The sequence below is a fragment of the Rutilus rutilus genome (genome assembly GCF_951802725.1).
Source record: "Rutilus rutilus genome assembly, chromosome: 4".
NCBI classification, from domain to species: domain Eukaryota; kingdom Metazoa; phylum Chordata; class Actinopteri; order Cypriniformes; family Leuciscidae; genus Rutilus; species Rutilus rutilus.
Genome location: NC_140212.1, coordinates 10180072 through 10195459, shown reverse-complemented (window position 1 = coordinate 10195459; position 15388 = coordinate 10180072). Strand labels below are relative to the sequence as shown.

The window sequence follows — 15388 nt, the reverse complement described above, 5'->3', positions numbered from 1 at the left end:
GTTTGAGGTCTCAGTGAAAGTTTCAAACAGTCTTTTAGTGCCACATTCAGAGCGGTCCCGTCCGTGACATGGTTTTTTCCTCATAAATGCGAACATGAAAAATAAAATAAAATGAATATGTTATGTTCTGTGGAGAGCCAACCCTTCTTCATCCGGTGGGTAGTACTTTGGTTTGCAGTGTAATTCACAGAATTACAAAAAAATATTTTGCCACCTAAAAGTTAAAGATTTTTTGTGTCACGTCCACAGCATGTGTAGCCTATTTCCCTCATATTAAATATAAAACGCTTGATTACACATTGTATTACCTTGTTATGATATAGTGACCCATACAATGTGCCAAACATTTTTTCCTTACCTTGTTATTCAAGGCCAGGGCACTTTTTGTACAACCAACGTTGTGCTGAACTTGACAAAACTGATCTGTTGCTGCAGCGGCGGTCAGTAGCTCGGGTTTTTTTTTTTTTTTTTAAGGCAGTAGAAGGTTCTGGAACTTTTGCGCGCTTCCACATCCCGCGCAACTACGGATCTCCCAGGAACATTCATTATTGCTGCGTACATTTATCCATGTCGGAGTTCTGAGTAGTAGCCTACCTAGATGCGCATGGCATGCGCGAGCGGTGCGCGATCATGGTCGACTGACAACGAGATTAAGCAGCTGAACAAGAGTACGGCCGTGTTCCGATTGTTCTCATCTCAGCTCCGCCGAGACAAAATAGACATGCCATTTCAAAATCTTTCATTTATAATCAGAAATATGTTTTCAAAAGCATCACTTTTATCAAATTTTATGTGACATAATTTCCTATAGGCAACTGACTGCAAACGAGCAGGCTTATGTGCCGGGGCTGAGCCCCGGAGAGCCCCGGCCCAATTTAACCACTGGTTAGGACTATGATTTTAATCATCTAAACAGTTACATGATAAGAGTGGCATCAACCCACCTGCATTTTTCTGTTATTCACGCTTCCCTTAGTTTTAGCCATGGGGATTAAAAATAGCTAGTTAGTCATCTTAATACAATGTTAGTTGTACAGTCAACAGGGTAAAGAGAAAACAAACGTGCTGTCATACCTCAGACTTATCCTCCCACCTTAAGCTCTTTAAATTTGGTCACGAGACATAATGAATAATATTGTTTACCACGCCATGTTCTCGTATCATCATTCACCCAGTAAAGAGGCACTGAAAGCATCTGGTGCAGGCGGAGTGGATGGGTGGTGTGTGTTTACTTGTGCAAACTTGTGGAAGGACGAGCAGCAGAAGAGAGGTGTTGCTGGAAGGAAAGCAAGCAACCGGTTCAGAGAGATTTGCCGTCCAAACCACACATGTGAACTTGTGCGTGACCCCTCTTCAGGTGTTCTTGGCAAACACTGAATTTTCAGCGATCTCAACACCTGACCAAAGCAAAGAGCCCGGCCCGGCCCGGCACGCAAAATTACCTAACCGCAACAGACCGTGTACCATCAGATGGAAATACTGTCTTTTATCTTCACAGGGAACGACACACGTTGAGCAGGTGTGCTGAAGACTGATTCTCACACTGCTTATAAATCAATCATCATATTTATATATTAATAAACTGTATAGGCTACTGTAATTAATTAATTCTGCAAGTGATAGTGTTCAATAACAGGGCTGTTAACGAGGTCAAGTCAGCAGTATTCAGCTGGTCATGTGATCTCAAAATGGCTGCCCCCATGAGGAGACCTGCTTCATGTAAAAATAAAGCAGCTTTTATAAGGCTACAGATATGACTGGAGTCTTCGTCTCATGTAAGTGTACAACGTTTTGAAGTTGTTGTTTTTTTAAGTAACATTCATTTCTTTATTTTTTGAATGTGTAAAACAAAAATGTTTACCTCAATATATTTGACCCAACAAAACCAGTTCATTTTGATTTAGTTAATCTATGTAATCACCCATTTAACACACATAAAATTTGTAGCATTCTCAGTTGTTGATTAGCTAACACATGGGTTGTGGATAAAATATGGACCTGTACATAGACTGGGGTAAGTAACATTTGTTAAAAACGTGTGTGTGTGTGTGTGTGTGTGTGTGTGTGTGTGTGTGTGTGTGTGTGTGTGTGTGTGTGTGTGTGGAAAAAAAATTGGTTTAGAATTTATACTCAGAAATTGCTAGTATTAGCACACATAATTATAAAGACACAGCAAGTAAAACATTGAATTAAGCATGAAATTGTGAAGTACAAAGACTGAAATAGTATTTTTTGTAAAACATACTTCAATAATCTGTTGTAAAACGTACTTCAATAGGTTTAATTTACCACTTTTTTACAGTGCATATTTGTGATACATGCTCTATGCTCAGTAATCATGCAGATGTAATCAGTCACTCATTAGTGTGTACACAAGCCATGCTAATGAACGCTAGGACTGATTAGCTATTAATTAACAGCACATCCGCTGGAATTCAGACTGAGATGAGTTGGCCGTGGGAATTCGTTCACTGCTAAATTGCTTAAGTTAAGAGAGCCACGAAATTGTATTTTTATTTCCACCGTCACTGCACCTTGCGTGTGTTCTCTTACAAAAATAACACGTTGCCTGAGAAGGAGATGGAGGGAAAGTGCCATGCACACCATAAACCATAATAGCTGAAAGCTAATTCATAGCTGGGCCAAGGGATTATTTTGCAGCAGCAGGCTGGAATCTCTTTGATGAGGCCAGCAGAATAAAAGCCTAACATATGGATCTGATTAGCACAGGCGAAAATGATTATTTGATTCATTTCTGCACGAGGACCCAGTGCTTGTGATACTGATGTTATAGTGTTATGTTTTTAAATGCATCCCAATCTGTCTATCAGCTAAGTCTGGATGAATAGGGCAACAGATTTTGGCTTTCACATCAAAAAGATTGGACTTCGTTGTAAACTTTTATTGACCCACATTTAATGCATTAACACACGTGAGCCACATTCATGCATGTTGTATTAGTGGCACGTGAAGCTGATATATGTTAAGTTCAGTGGGAGGGTGATTTGTTTAAGACACATTATCACGTTAGTGCACATGTATGGAACGCAAAGTGGAGACGGGGATATGCGCTTTCTACGTGCTCAGATGACAATAGGAAGATGGAAAGCTTGGTGGGGAATACACAAGGAGAGATTACAGATTCTTTAACTGCAGTGCTGTTAAATTTATAGCGTAATGATGCTATAAGTTCACATACTGGCTTTACATGGTTTCATTTACTAGGATCTTCGTCTGTTTCAAACTTGTTTAGTTGATTGATCATCTACTACATTACCTGAAAGTATGGCTTGTGGACCCAAGAGGTCAAGGTTTAGCGAGTTGACCCATTAAAAAGTTGGCCTATGTGTGCCTGCTATTGCCCTAAAAATTAGGACAATTAAAAATGTATTTAATATTACAACATAGTTCCAAAATGTATCTTTATTTTGACTTGCTCTATCACAGCAGTGGCCTGAAAAGATAGCACACTTGTTTATTTACAGACACCATAAAACCATCATACATCTTATGCCACTCAGGTTTAAATGTAACCTTGGACTTGCCCCACCAGCTGCGTTTAAACTACCCCACTGACGGGAACCAAGCACAGAGATGGCACAGATAGCCAATCGCAACTGGAGCGTACTGCCACAGCCACACATCCAGACTGCAGGTATGTGTGCTGAGATAAGGAGCAGTGGCACTCGCTGGCCCGTTCCAGCAACCCGGCTCAGGTATGCTGGGAATGTAGAAGAGAGTAACAGAATAAAGACAGGCAGCCTGTAGATCTGAGCTGAGGCTTCACTGAAGGCCATTGGTGGAGGAACTGAGACGTTCCATGAAGGTAAAGGAGTTTAGATAAACCAAACATGTAAGATGGGTTATGTAAGCGTGTGTTGAAGGGCCAAAGAGTTATTGGAGCTAAAGTGTGAGCAGTCCTATCCAATTCTGCCATTCCTGCCAAGTCTCCTTCAGGACACAAAGTTTACTTTCAGGAGACCTTGTGGGACTCCATTCTTCTCCAGGCCCCGAGCATAGCGAAGCGGAGGGAGGAAACAGTGCAGAGATTATAGCAACCCACTCACACCCATCAAAAAAAATATTCTGCTCCATTCCAATGAGAAAATGAGCAAGAGATAATAGCTGATAATAGCAGTGTTATGCCTGAGAGTATCAGTTATTTTGCTACTATTCCACATTAATAAAACAACAGACAATTTTATGTTGTGAAATGAATAAGAATTTGAATCTGATAATTGGAGGAATAGACTATATTTGTTTTATCTTGGATTAAACAAATATGTGAAATATGTCTGGTTGCATAATGGTATTTACTGAAAGAAATCTGGAAACTGGTTTTGGCTCCTCAAAGCTTTGGTTTGTTCCTGTTACAAATTTTCCTCCTTCCTTGTAAATGCGCAGGAGAACAAATAATTTATGTAATAGTCCTCATTACTCATGTCTTCATCTCTTTTTACGCAAAAGATAGCTGTAATTGAGAGAAAAGGGATCATGTACAACCAGACAGTTACACAGCTAATCACCAAATAAATACAAACTTGGAAATTACATTGATTTGAGTTGAAATGAAAGATTTGCCTGTAAATGATCTTAAAGCTTCCGCTAGTCCGCTTCAATGTACAAAACAATCAGCCAAGCAAAATGACGTAAAATGCAACAGTAATATTAATACTGAAATCGTCTGATGGTCCTGCGCTAACATTGATAATAACTGAGACGCAAAATGGCGGCAGTTTAGCAATGAGTTCAGGGGTAGGCATGCAAGGCCACGAAGGATCCTTCTGTTATATCCTTTCACATTTCACTGCATTTGAAGGAGCCTTCAAATTGGGACAGCCTTCGTCGCGCAGCGGTGACTGATTCGGCCTTCGAATGAGGCCTTCAAAGGATGCAGCCTGGTTTGTCGGATCTACGTGCTAGCTACTTAAGCTAATAAAACAGGCTGTGTGGCTATAGGAATGATTACATCAAAATGTTAGTCCGTATGCAAGTTCGAGGGACTTTATTTAAATTAAATATACACCTGTTTAGCTACGTACCAGTGATTATCTCTTCAGTTTCCGAGTCCAACCCCTGGACCAATCAGAATTAAGCATTCCAAAGAACTGCGCAAAGTAAATGAGGGGAAATCTGAATTCTGAAATGAACCACTGGCTCTAAAATAATGAAGTATGTTACTCTGTATGTCATTCGTCGACACAAGTGTCAATGACTTTGTCTGTCCTGCATGTGAGCGTTAAGTACTGGTTTTGAAAGTGTGGCTAAATAAGTGTCCAACTGTTTGGATCATTGAATGTGTATCTGTGGGTCAGTGGCTGTTTATACTCTACTTTTTTAAGTAGGCCTACTGTACTAACATACAGACACAGATTTAAACTACTGATTTAAGGTATGTTATTAATCAGCTCCTCCTGGCATTCATCAAATCTATCACACATGATAGCATTATCTTTGATAAATGAAATCAAGGCATATTCATTTCAAAGTGATCAGTTGTTATATTTTTCATACTTCATCTACACTTTTGAGAGGTAAAATCACTGTTGGCAGTGTTTTGAACACTTAAGGGCACTTAGAAAGAACATGTATGGCCGACTTCCATTTTGTCTGAATGCCAGTGACATCCTAAGTGCACTTCTGGCATTACCGAACAACTTCTCTGATCCTGACAACTTCCACGTTTCATTGTCTGTTAAATGCTTAAGTGGAACATAAGTTTAGAAATTGGTGTCTGGCACCTCTGATAGAAGGGGGAGGAATATTATGATGAAGAGATGATTTTTTTTTTTTTTTTTCATATTTTTGTCTATTTCAGAAGATTCACCTCCAGTATGTTATGTATTTGTGCAATGTAGTAGGTCATTACACTCTTAAAAACTCGTAGAAACGTTGGCTTTTGCCATCTATGGTTACATGAAGAACCTTTGACATCCATGCAACCTTTACTGCACTAAAGGTTCTCAGTCATGGAAAAAGGTTCTTTATATTATTTAAGAACTAAGAAGAAAAAGTACTGTTCACTCAAAGGTTCTTTTGGGAACCCAAAATGGTTATTCCATGCACTGTAAAATAAATGATATGATCACTAAATGTTTTTACATTGCTTTAACCCATCAAAATAAGTTAAGCAATTTAATACAATTTAAGTTGAAATAACTTAAACATCCAAGTTGATTGTACTTAAAAATTTAAGGCAGCAATGAAAACCCCATTTTGGAAGCTTTACTTTCAAGATTGCGGCCTGAGCTAGAAATGTACTTGCAGTTATTGTGGGGTTTTCTTGGATTTCTTCTAGTTTTCATGGTCTATAGCTCAGCATTGATGTGTATTCTCAGCTGTCGGTTTAATTGTGGATAAGTGTGTCATGACCAAAGCACTACTCTCATGGTTACTTAAGACCCTTTTGACACATTTTGCTGGAAAGAAATGAGTCATTGGTCGGATTACATTTTCTAGTGGTGTAATTTTCCAAATTGCCTTTGACCCCAACTATAATCAACATAAAAAAATAAAAAATCAGACTTATAAGTATGAAAGGATTTTACCAGTGTGTGACATTTCTTAGCTCCATTTTCAGACCAGCTTGGCATACATGCCGTGTTGTTGTATATAAGACTCATTCAATCAAAGTACAGACTTGTCAGCCCTAATCAGGCATTTTTATTGGTTTCTTCAGTATTCAGCTAACAGCTCATGGGTCTCTTACTAAAACCGGTGATCTCATCACAGAGAACTGATAAATGTGACATGCTTTAACCTGATTGTTTTTTTTTAAGTGCAGTTTCTGCATACCTAGCCGTCATAAAACTGAAAAAATATTGGACGTAAGGAAAGTCTTAGATTATTTGATATTCTAAAAACATGATTACGCTTAAGTGAGTTAAAGTTCAGTCAAAGTAATTTAGTGATAAATCAGTACAGGATTACTATGAGACTATGGTATCACAAAAGTTTGATTGTAAGATGGATGAGATGAAAGACAGTATTTTTTTAAATAAAAGTCAACATTTTTGTCCAACTTATTTGAGCCTGCATGGAAGTGTCCAAACAATTCCCTTCAAATCCCAAGATGCAACATGTTAGCACCGTAGATTCCTCTAATCTCCGGCCAGTATGTGAAAGCAGGAGTGTGCGCACCTGGGCTAGGTGTGGGTAGCCCTCATTCTGTGATTTTGATACTGGGACAGTGTGTTGTTTCTTGTTTGACCTTCATAGGCTGGTTCATTAGTGCAGTATGCAGTACAGAGACAGACACTATAGTCTGAGACTGAGACTGAGAAGATGCTCTATCCTCATCTCTTCCGTTTCAGTTCATTTCTCTTCAGCAGTATAGGTTTGAGGTCTAAAAATTTGAAGAATGTTTGTTCCATGTGAAATATTAAAAGAGCTTTTGGAATAATTTGTTAATATGTGTTTGAATGGAACATAAAGAGTCACCAAAAACATGTAGGAGAATGTCAGCTGTGCATCTTTTTAGTAAATCAGATTTCTTTGGTGTGGCATTTGAAATTAGGTACATTATAATGCACTTTTATGCAATAATATTTCTTAAATTATGCTCTTTTTTTTTTCACTATGAGAAATCCATAGATTACTTCATTTATCAGAATTGACATCTAGACTATATATATAGAGCTTATTTTTATTTTCTTATATTTAAATAGGAAAACTAGACACTAAACATTTTAAAAAGACCTACCTACACATACAATATACAGTGCGCATGTACAATATAATATACAGTGTAATCCAATATACAGTGGTGAAGTAGCGCCCTCATGTGGAAAGGGAAAGATTGTTTGAGAGAAAGGAAGTGATATGGAATTCAGTATGAAATTATTTTAAATATATGCTTATTAACGTAACACCAAAATAAATGTTCATTAACAATACTATAAAATAACTGTAACTGTTGAATAAATGATGCAAACAATAAACATTTAAAATAAACAAAGTGTTCAAATGTGCTGCTTTAGGCCTACTTAACTATTAATATCGTATTAATAATATTACAAACTAAATTAAGTGCTAAAAGTGTTTTAAGATAACTTTCGGCGTTAACATTTATGCAAAACACTCCAGTGTTGTTTAAAGGTTTTTATATAGGCCTACTTTTAAGTATACTTTTTCTTTATTGATTATTTATTTATTTTAATGGTTTCTTTACATGTTTTCCTGTTTCCTAATTTTATCCTTTCTGTTTTCGTGCTGACACTAATCATCTGCCATATTTTTTTATTTATTTTTTTTCTCTTGGCGTTGAGTAATTGTTGTGCCTTGTCTCTGTTATTCTAAGCAACAATAGTTCATAATAATAATGCAAACTATCAAAAAATGCCGCACAAGACGCGAACTGTAGGCTACAGTACACATCTTACGTGACGCGACGCAATAAACACCGCTTTGCTAATTGGTTGTTCCAGTTTTGCAGCGTCGAGCGTTTCCAAAGAGCACGAAATGTGAGTCACGTTGCTTTGCATATTACAATGATTCCAGGAAGCTTTTTTAGGTCGGCTGTTTCCTCCTGCACCTACGCCACCTTGTTTACCTTGCTCCTTCAGACGAACTTAGTCTATTAAAACGTTTCTTAAACGATTCAACTGTACTGAGGTTTATGTAGGATCATGAGTTTCTTGTACCTGAAAGGTGTTGTGTTTTTCACCTTCATACCTGTAGTGCTGAATCTCAAACTTATGGATAATGGGCTCTCTCTGAACTGTACGCAAGAGGTAAGATAATGCAAAAAGATCACCAGATGCCATAAAACGTTTAATAGGCCTATGTTTAATAGTCTCTATATCTATCTGATATTTGGCTCTTTGGGGGTTTGAAGTTTTAGACTCATATTTGTGACATCCATTGTTGTTTTTTTCTCTTTCTCTCTCTACAGGAAGTACAATGTAACGCAGAGTTTAGTAAGTGCTTGTCTTTATTTTTTTATTCTTCTCATCCTAAATGTTTTATTATTAGTAGTAATATTTTTGATTATAATATATTAACTAATGGTTTTAATAATTTTACCCCCACAGATAATTGCATGTATAAAGGATGGCTCATTCCCTCAGATTTCACTCCCAGCGGCCCTGATGATTTAAAGGTGTATGTTGATGTAAGAAGAAATATGAAAGATGATTGGGAGCCAGTGATTGTGGCAGAATGGAAAGCAAAAGATGACGGTGGGTCACTTGTTGTAGGCGTTGTCGTGAGTTTTCAGATTAGATTAGATTAGATTATCATTAGATATGTTAGTTACATTATGTGAATATGGAGAAATCCATTTCAATTCCTTGCCACAGTAAAACAAATTTAAAGCAAAGGGACATGACAATGTTTAAACCTATATTTTAGTTTATTAAAAGCTATGATAATGCTAAAACTTTACAATAAGGTCCCATTATACCATTACTTAATACATTAACTAACATTAATTAACAATGGACAATGCATTTGTTACAGCATTTATTAATCTTTGGTCATTTTAGTTAATAAAAATACAACTGTTCATTGTTAGTTCAGGTCCATGAAAAATGTTAATAGATAAAACATTTATTTTAATAATATATTATTGTTGAACTTAACATTTAACTGTGATTTAAAAATGCTTTATAAGTATTTTTCTTTGTTAGCTTATGTTAACTAATGTTAGTAATCTTAACAAATGGAACCTTATTGTAGAGTGTTATAACATTTTTAAACAGCCATATTTCATGGTTTTAAAAAGGATCTTTATTTTCATTTAGTCTTTTCAGTAGGCATTTATAGATAGTAGTCATCAAGTTTATTAATCTTTTTTTCTTTTCTTTGTTTGCAGGAAGCATAATCCATTTGAGAGGAACAGAGCTTAGTGTGATGAAATCATCCACCAATGAACGTCTGTGTGTTCATTTCAATTTCCTGCAGGCATTTAAGTCAATGAGAAGGGATCCTAGTAGTGAAAAGGCAAGACGATTGATCGATTGATTGAATTATTATTTTATTTTTTTCACAGATACTGATATATTATCTATTCTATTTTAGTGGTCTTTTTCTCTGGATAAAGTTGTGGTAGATCCAGGCAGTAAATATGTAGTGACTGTCTCCAATCTTCCCAAGCCAAATTTACAACACACTAGTTACAATGTTTACCAAACAGTTGATGTTCCAGGTAAGTGCTAAATTAAACAAAATTCCTTGCTTAAATCTACATTACAGTTTATATTCAGTTTCAATCTGTAACCACAGGTTGTGACGATCCTTTGATGCAAAGGACCAAAATCTGTTTTGAGAGAGGTGAGAGAAGAGCTTATTTATAACTGGTTTACCTTAATCAAATAGATAATACACATAGAAACCACCTTAGTTCAGTATTAAAGTATACACGCACATCTAAAAATATGTGATGTTTCTCTTAGGGGAAACATGGCAACCCAATATTACTGTGGGGAGGACTACAGGTCTAAATGGCGAGGATATTCTGTATGTTGCGTTTAATCCTGGAGAGAATGCAGACAAATACAATGTTTTTGTGAAGTGCAGTAGGGACCACGTAACGAAGACTCTTTATAAGGTAAGACATTTTATCTATGGATATTTAAATATATCTAAAAGAACAAGGCTGACTATTTTAACTCTTTTAGGAGAGCAAGACGTTATTAAACGTGACATATGGCCTGGAGAACTGGCCACGCACATGCTGCAATTTCGATGTTCAGGTGTGTAGGCCTAAACGTGCGCTAAATTAATGAATGAAGTAATATAATTCTTACATGCAAGGATCTTGATATAAATATTGTTCTTTTCCTATTTAGATCCAGCCATATTTTCGGAAGTGTGCCAACGACTGTCGTCGAATAAACCATAGTTGTAACATATGTGCCCCTGGTGTGTATGGAACGATTTCACTTTTTGAACTAGTAAGAAAAAAATACAGTAAAACGTATAATGCCTCTTTACTCATTGTATGTATGTTCCTTAGTAACACCAAGCCCTCCTGAGAGCAACTCAGTACTTTGGATTATTTGTATTGGATTATGCCTCCTAATTTGTGGCATTGTTGTTTTTGCCGTTTATTTGCGTCGCAGGAAACCAGGTAAGCAGTGACATTTAAGATGGTTATTTTTATCTTTAAAGACTGTGATGTTTATCATGTGTGTCACAACACTAGCAGTGATATCTTTGTAGAGTAACTTCCTGTGGTTAGCCACATAAGCAGTGCTAGGAGGACTGAAACAATAAATCTTATATGCAGTAAATTATAATTTTCAAGGTTTATCCGTGTTTCTAATTTTCAAAATGCATTTTAATACAGATGCAGAACAGAAACACCTGGAAAAAACACCTGTAGAGCCGCCAGTTCTACCCGGCCCACGATCCATATTGATCATCTATTCCAGAGATCACCCTCTTTACACAGACATAGTCCTGAAGCTTTGCGCCTTCCTGCGGTCTAAATGCGGCACTGAGGTTGTGCTGGACCTACTTGACACGACTTGGCTTGGCACCATTGGCCGGCTGCAGTGGATTGAGCAAAAAAAGCGACACATCGAGCAGACGTCAAACAAGATCTTGGTCCTCTGCTCCCGAGGAGTGCAAGCCAAGTGGGGGGCGATCTGCGGAGAGGCTAGAGTCCTCCTCCGGGAGGATGTGTGCTCTCCGATCGGTGATATGCTGACTCTCGCCCTTCAGCTGATTACACCTGATATGCAGCGTCCGGCTTCCTACGGGAAGTATTTGGTGGCTTACTTTGAAGATGTATGCAGCGAAGGCGATGTGCCGTCTTTGTTTGACATTGCGGTCAAATACAAGCTGATGAAGCATTTCGAGGAGCTTTACTTCCGTATCCTGGATGTGGAGAAGTATCAGCAAGGGACGGTGCACTGTATCGAGGGTATTGGAAAAGAAGAGTACTTCAAATGCCCCTCGGGCGAAGCCTTGAGGAATGCGATCGAAGCCTTCCAGGTGCACCAAATGAAGAATCCGGACTGGTTTGAGAAAGAGTGCGTGACTAGCGAGGAGGATGTGAGAGGAGAAACAGATCCACTTTTTGAGGTGCCCATGCCGCCAATATATGAATTAGTGCCGGTGTATAACAACGGACTCCCAATCCTTGTAAAAGAGGTGGACATCCATCAAGACACACAGAGCGTTTGCACCGTAATTCCCCAAATTCATGAGAATCCTGAAGAGTCGCCCATAATGATTATTAATCCTAGAGTCCAGCCACATAACAGCGAAGTACTTTCCTATTATCCGGCAATAGAAAGTCCTCTTGAAATACCCAGTGTGACACCAGTGGACCCACAAATCCACCCATATCTCCTTGCCGAACCAGTCCCAGTGGAAACCTCATATCCTCCTATTGCGTTTCCAATGGGAGAATTGTCAGATAATTATCTGAAGGACAGCAGAATACGCTTTTTAGAAGCACCTCCACCCTCGATGGAGGACAGCTTCCATTTGATGGACATATCCCAGCCAATGGAGATGGAGGAAAGTGAAATGGAGGGAGCTTCTGAGACGAGACCATCACGAGGGTCCGATCAGGGATACGGTTCCAGGTATTCCACAGTGAGAGAAGACCCCAAGATTCAGGAAGACCTAGCCAAGTTACAAATGGAACTTTTCCTGAAAAGCCCCATCTCTGCCAGTTTCTGCAACAAAACAATGGAGATCTGAATTTCTTCAGTGTCTTTTGGCTGTTTTCTGATTTGCTGTGTGCCAGAAAGTTCTTGAACTGTCTATGGTTGGTCGTCACTCCTAAAACATTCGAACGGAAGGACAATAGGAAATAGACTAGATGGATAATGAGTTCAGTGATCAGCTGTTTTATAAACGTTTTATCAATAACAAATTATTAGACACGAACACAAAGGTGTGATTGGTTCACTTTTACTGTGGAGCAGAACAAGTACCTTGTTAAACAGCATGATATAGAACAGCACAGCACATGATTAAGGATATAGCTACTGAACACAAGTCTAAGTCATTTGGTTGGGCTTGCAATGATACATTTGTCCTGTTTTTCATATTAATTGCTCAGACGAAATGTTTCGTTGTATTATATTGCACTAGAGTTACTTTTTTAATAGTTTATTCCAGTTTAACAGCTATAACCATCTACTATGGAAGTTTGTATATACTTTTATATGAGTAGATGTCTTTGGTAATCCTCTGTTGTGTGCTTTTTACTATAATTTAGTTAAAGAATCACTTTATTTGCTTCAAATTTCATCCGACTTTGGACCCCAAATTACTTTTTAACCAATTTAACTAGGATACTTCCAGACCCTTGCAGCTGTTACAGTGCAAATAATGTCTTATGTAAACATAACAGTAACTTAACTTGCAAAATAAAGCCCTTGCAAGAAAATCCTCTGTAAAACACTGTGGATCAATAGAGAGAGGTGGGGTTGGAAGTTGATTTCCTTGTCAAAAAAGGTTATGTAATATGTACATACTCTAAAACCTGTAGTTTAAAAAACATGCGTAGTATGCAGTGGTATATATTTGTCAGGTTAAATACTGCGCAATGAGGCACAAAAAAACCCATAATGCACTTTCGGCCTGCATATTTAACACGTTTAGCTCACCCTGTACCCCAATCCTCAAAGCACAAGAGTAATAATATGTTAGAATAAGGATGCACAATTGTTATTAATTACATGTTACACTAGAATATAAAATACTCTGCTGTTTTAACTAAAAGTGACAGGACAAGTTTTCTTACTGTTCAGCCAAACTGTTGAGAATTCACCCTAAAATTAGTATTATGTTACAAATATAATTACTCACCCTCAGGTCACTCTAAACCTGCATCCATTTCTTTCTTCAGAAGATATTTGGAAAAAAAATAAAAAGAATTGTTGTCCATACAATGAAGGTCAATGGGGTCCAAACCAACATTGGTTTGGACCCCATTGTCTTCCATTATATGCACAAAATATATATTTTTGTGTTCCACAGAAGAAAGTAAGTCTTGCAGATTTGAAGTGACATGACGGTGAGTAAATGATTATTTTTGTGTGAACTGTTCATTTAAGGTGGAAAATTTGACTGAGATTTGGATATCAAGCAAATGATTTGGCTTTGACATATTTGTTCAGGTTTCTGGTGTAATTCTTAGTGTAACTAAAGAGCTTTGAAATATACATACACAGATGCACTGCATGTAGATTAATTATATAGGATTGTGTCCTCTCGCAATCTGTCCATCAGCGCTATCACAATTGTCTAGGTTGGTCCAAATGTTATTAATTGTGATAATCATACCTCATTTACTGGCATGAATAAAATAGCATCTGGAATTGAGCAGATAAACCAACTGGTTCATGATTTCAAACATGAGGTTCTGTAAAGAGGTAGCCTTGTAAAAACTTATGATGGCAATATGGCTGGTTGGGAGCAGCAATGGAGTTTGGTCATTAAAGATGGATTACAGTTATCCTCATAGATTCTATGCTTAGCCTATTAACATTAAGGAACATCACGAATTTGTATCATACACCGTTCGGCAGTTTCCAGTCCAAAGTACCATTGCCACTGACACAGTATTTCAAATAGGAAAGGACTACATCACATTCACAATTTGAAGTGTACACCAAGCCTAACAAGTCACAAGGCATATTTACACTTTTGATAAGTGCATTTAGGAACATCTCTTGACAAGGTGTCTGAAAACACTATAAACATCTGTCTACATTATAGCCTACTAAATTGAGGACATTTTTACATAGAAAATAAATTATACAACATTGCACTTATAACATTTCCTCAGTTGAATAGTCCTCACGTAATTAAAGTGCCTCACAAAACAAGTGCAAATCAAAGATTCTCGTATCATCAAATAAGCACTGGTTTACAGTCACATCCCAATACATTAAGTATATACTGCAGAGGTCACAGGTGGGAATGTTTTTCATTGGCACGTTGAGTGGTTTGGTTGTAGCACCTGTTGAGAGTGGAGGAGAAGGGATAGTTCAACCAAAAATGAACATTTTGTCATCATTTACTCACCTTCAAGTTGTTCCAAACCTGTATGAGTTTCTTTCTTCTGTTGAACACAAAAGAAGATCTTTTAAAGAATGTCAGCATTACAGTGGACAGTAGTCAACGGCTATTGTCAACTTAAACTGTCTGATTACCAACATCATATTTACAGAAGAAAGAAACTCATACAGGTGTGGAACAACACGAGAGTGAGTAAATGACAACATTTAAATTTCTGGGTGAACTATCCCTTTAAGGAGAGGTACTGCAGGCATAAATGTGGATTTAGGTTGGATTTGCCTATTTGATTTAGCACAATTTTCCCAAAACATCTCAAATACTAGCTAACATGTTTATAAACATATTTTTATTTTATAGGCCTATCATCGATATACAATGTAAATACCGTAATGTACGATCA

The 15388-nt window shown here is 37.5% G+C and overlaps 1 protein-coding gene across 1 annotated transcript; it reads left to right on the top strand.

The window, feature by feature from the left end:
- The first annotated feature begins 8479 nt into the window (after positions 1 to 8479).
- Positions 8480 to 14295, top strand: il17ra1a (interleukin 17 receptor A1a). The gene is made up of 11 exons (XM_084407746.1): positions 8480 to 8732; positions 8894 to 8918; positions 9033 to 9179; positions 9815 to 9942; positions 10021 to 10147; positions 10225 to 10272; positions 10395 to 10549; positions 10620 to 10694; positions 10791 to 10863; positions 10958 to 11071; positions 11291 to 14295. The coding sequence occupies exons 1-11, from the start codon at positions 8628 to 8630 to the stop codon at positions 12655 to 12657; spliced, it is 2364 nt and encodes a 787-aa protein (XP_084263872.1). The 5' UTR covers positions 8480 to 8627; the 3' UTR covers positions 12658 to 14295.
- The last annotated feature ends 1093 nt before the right edge of the window (positions 14296 to 15388 follow it).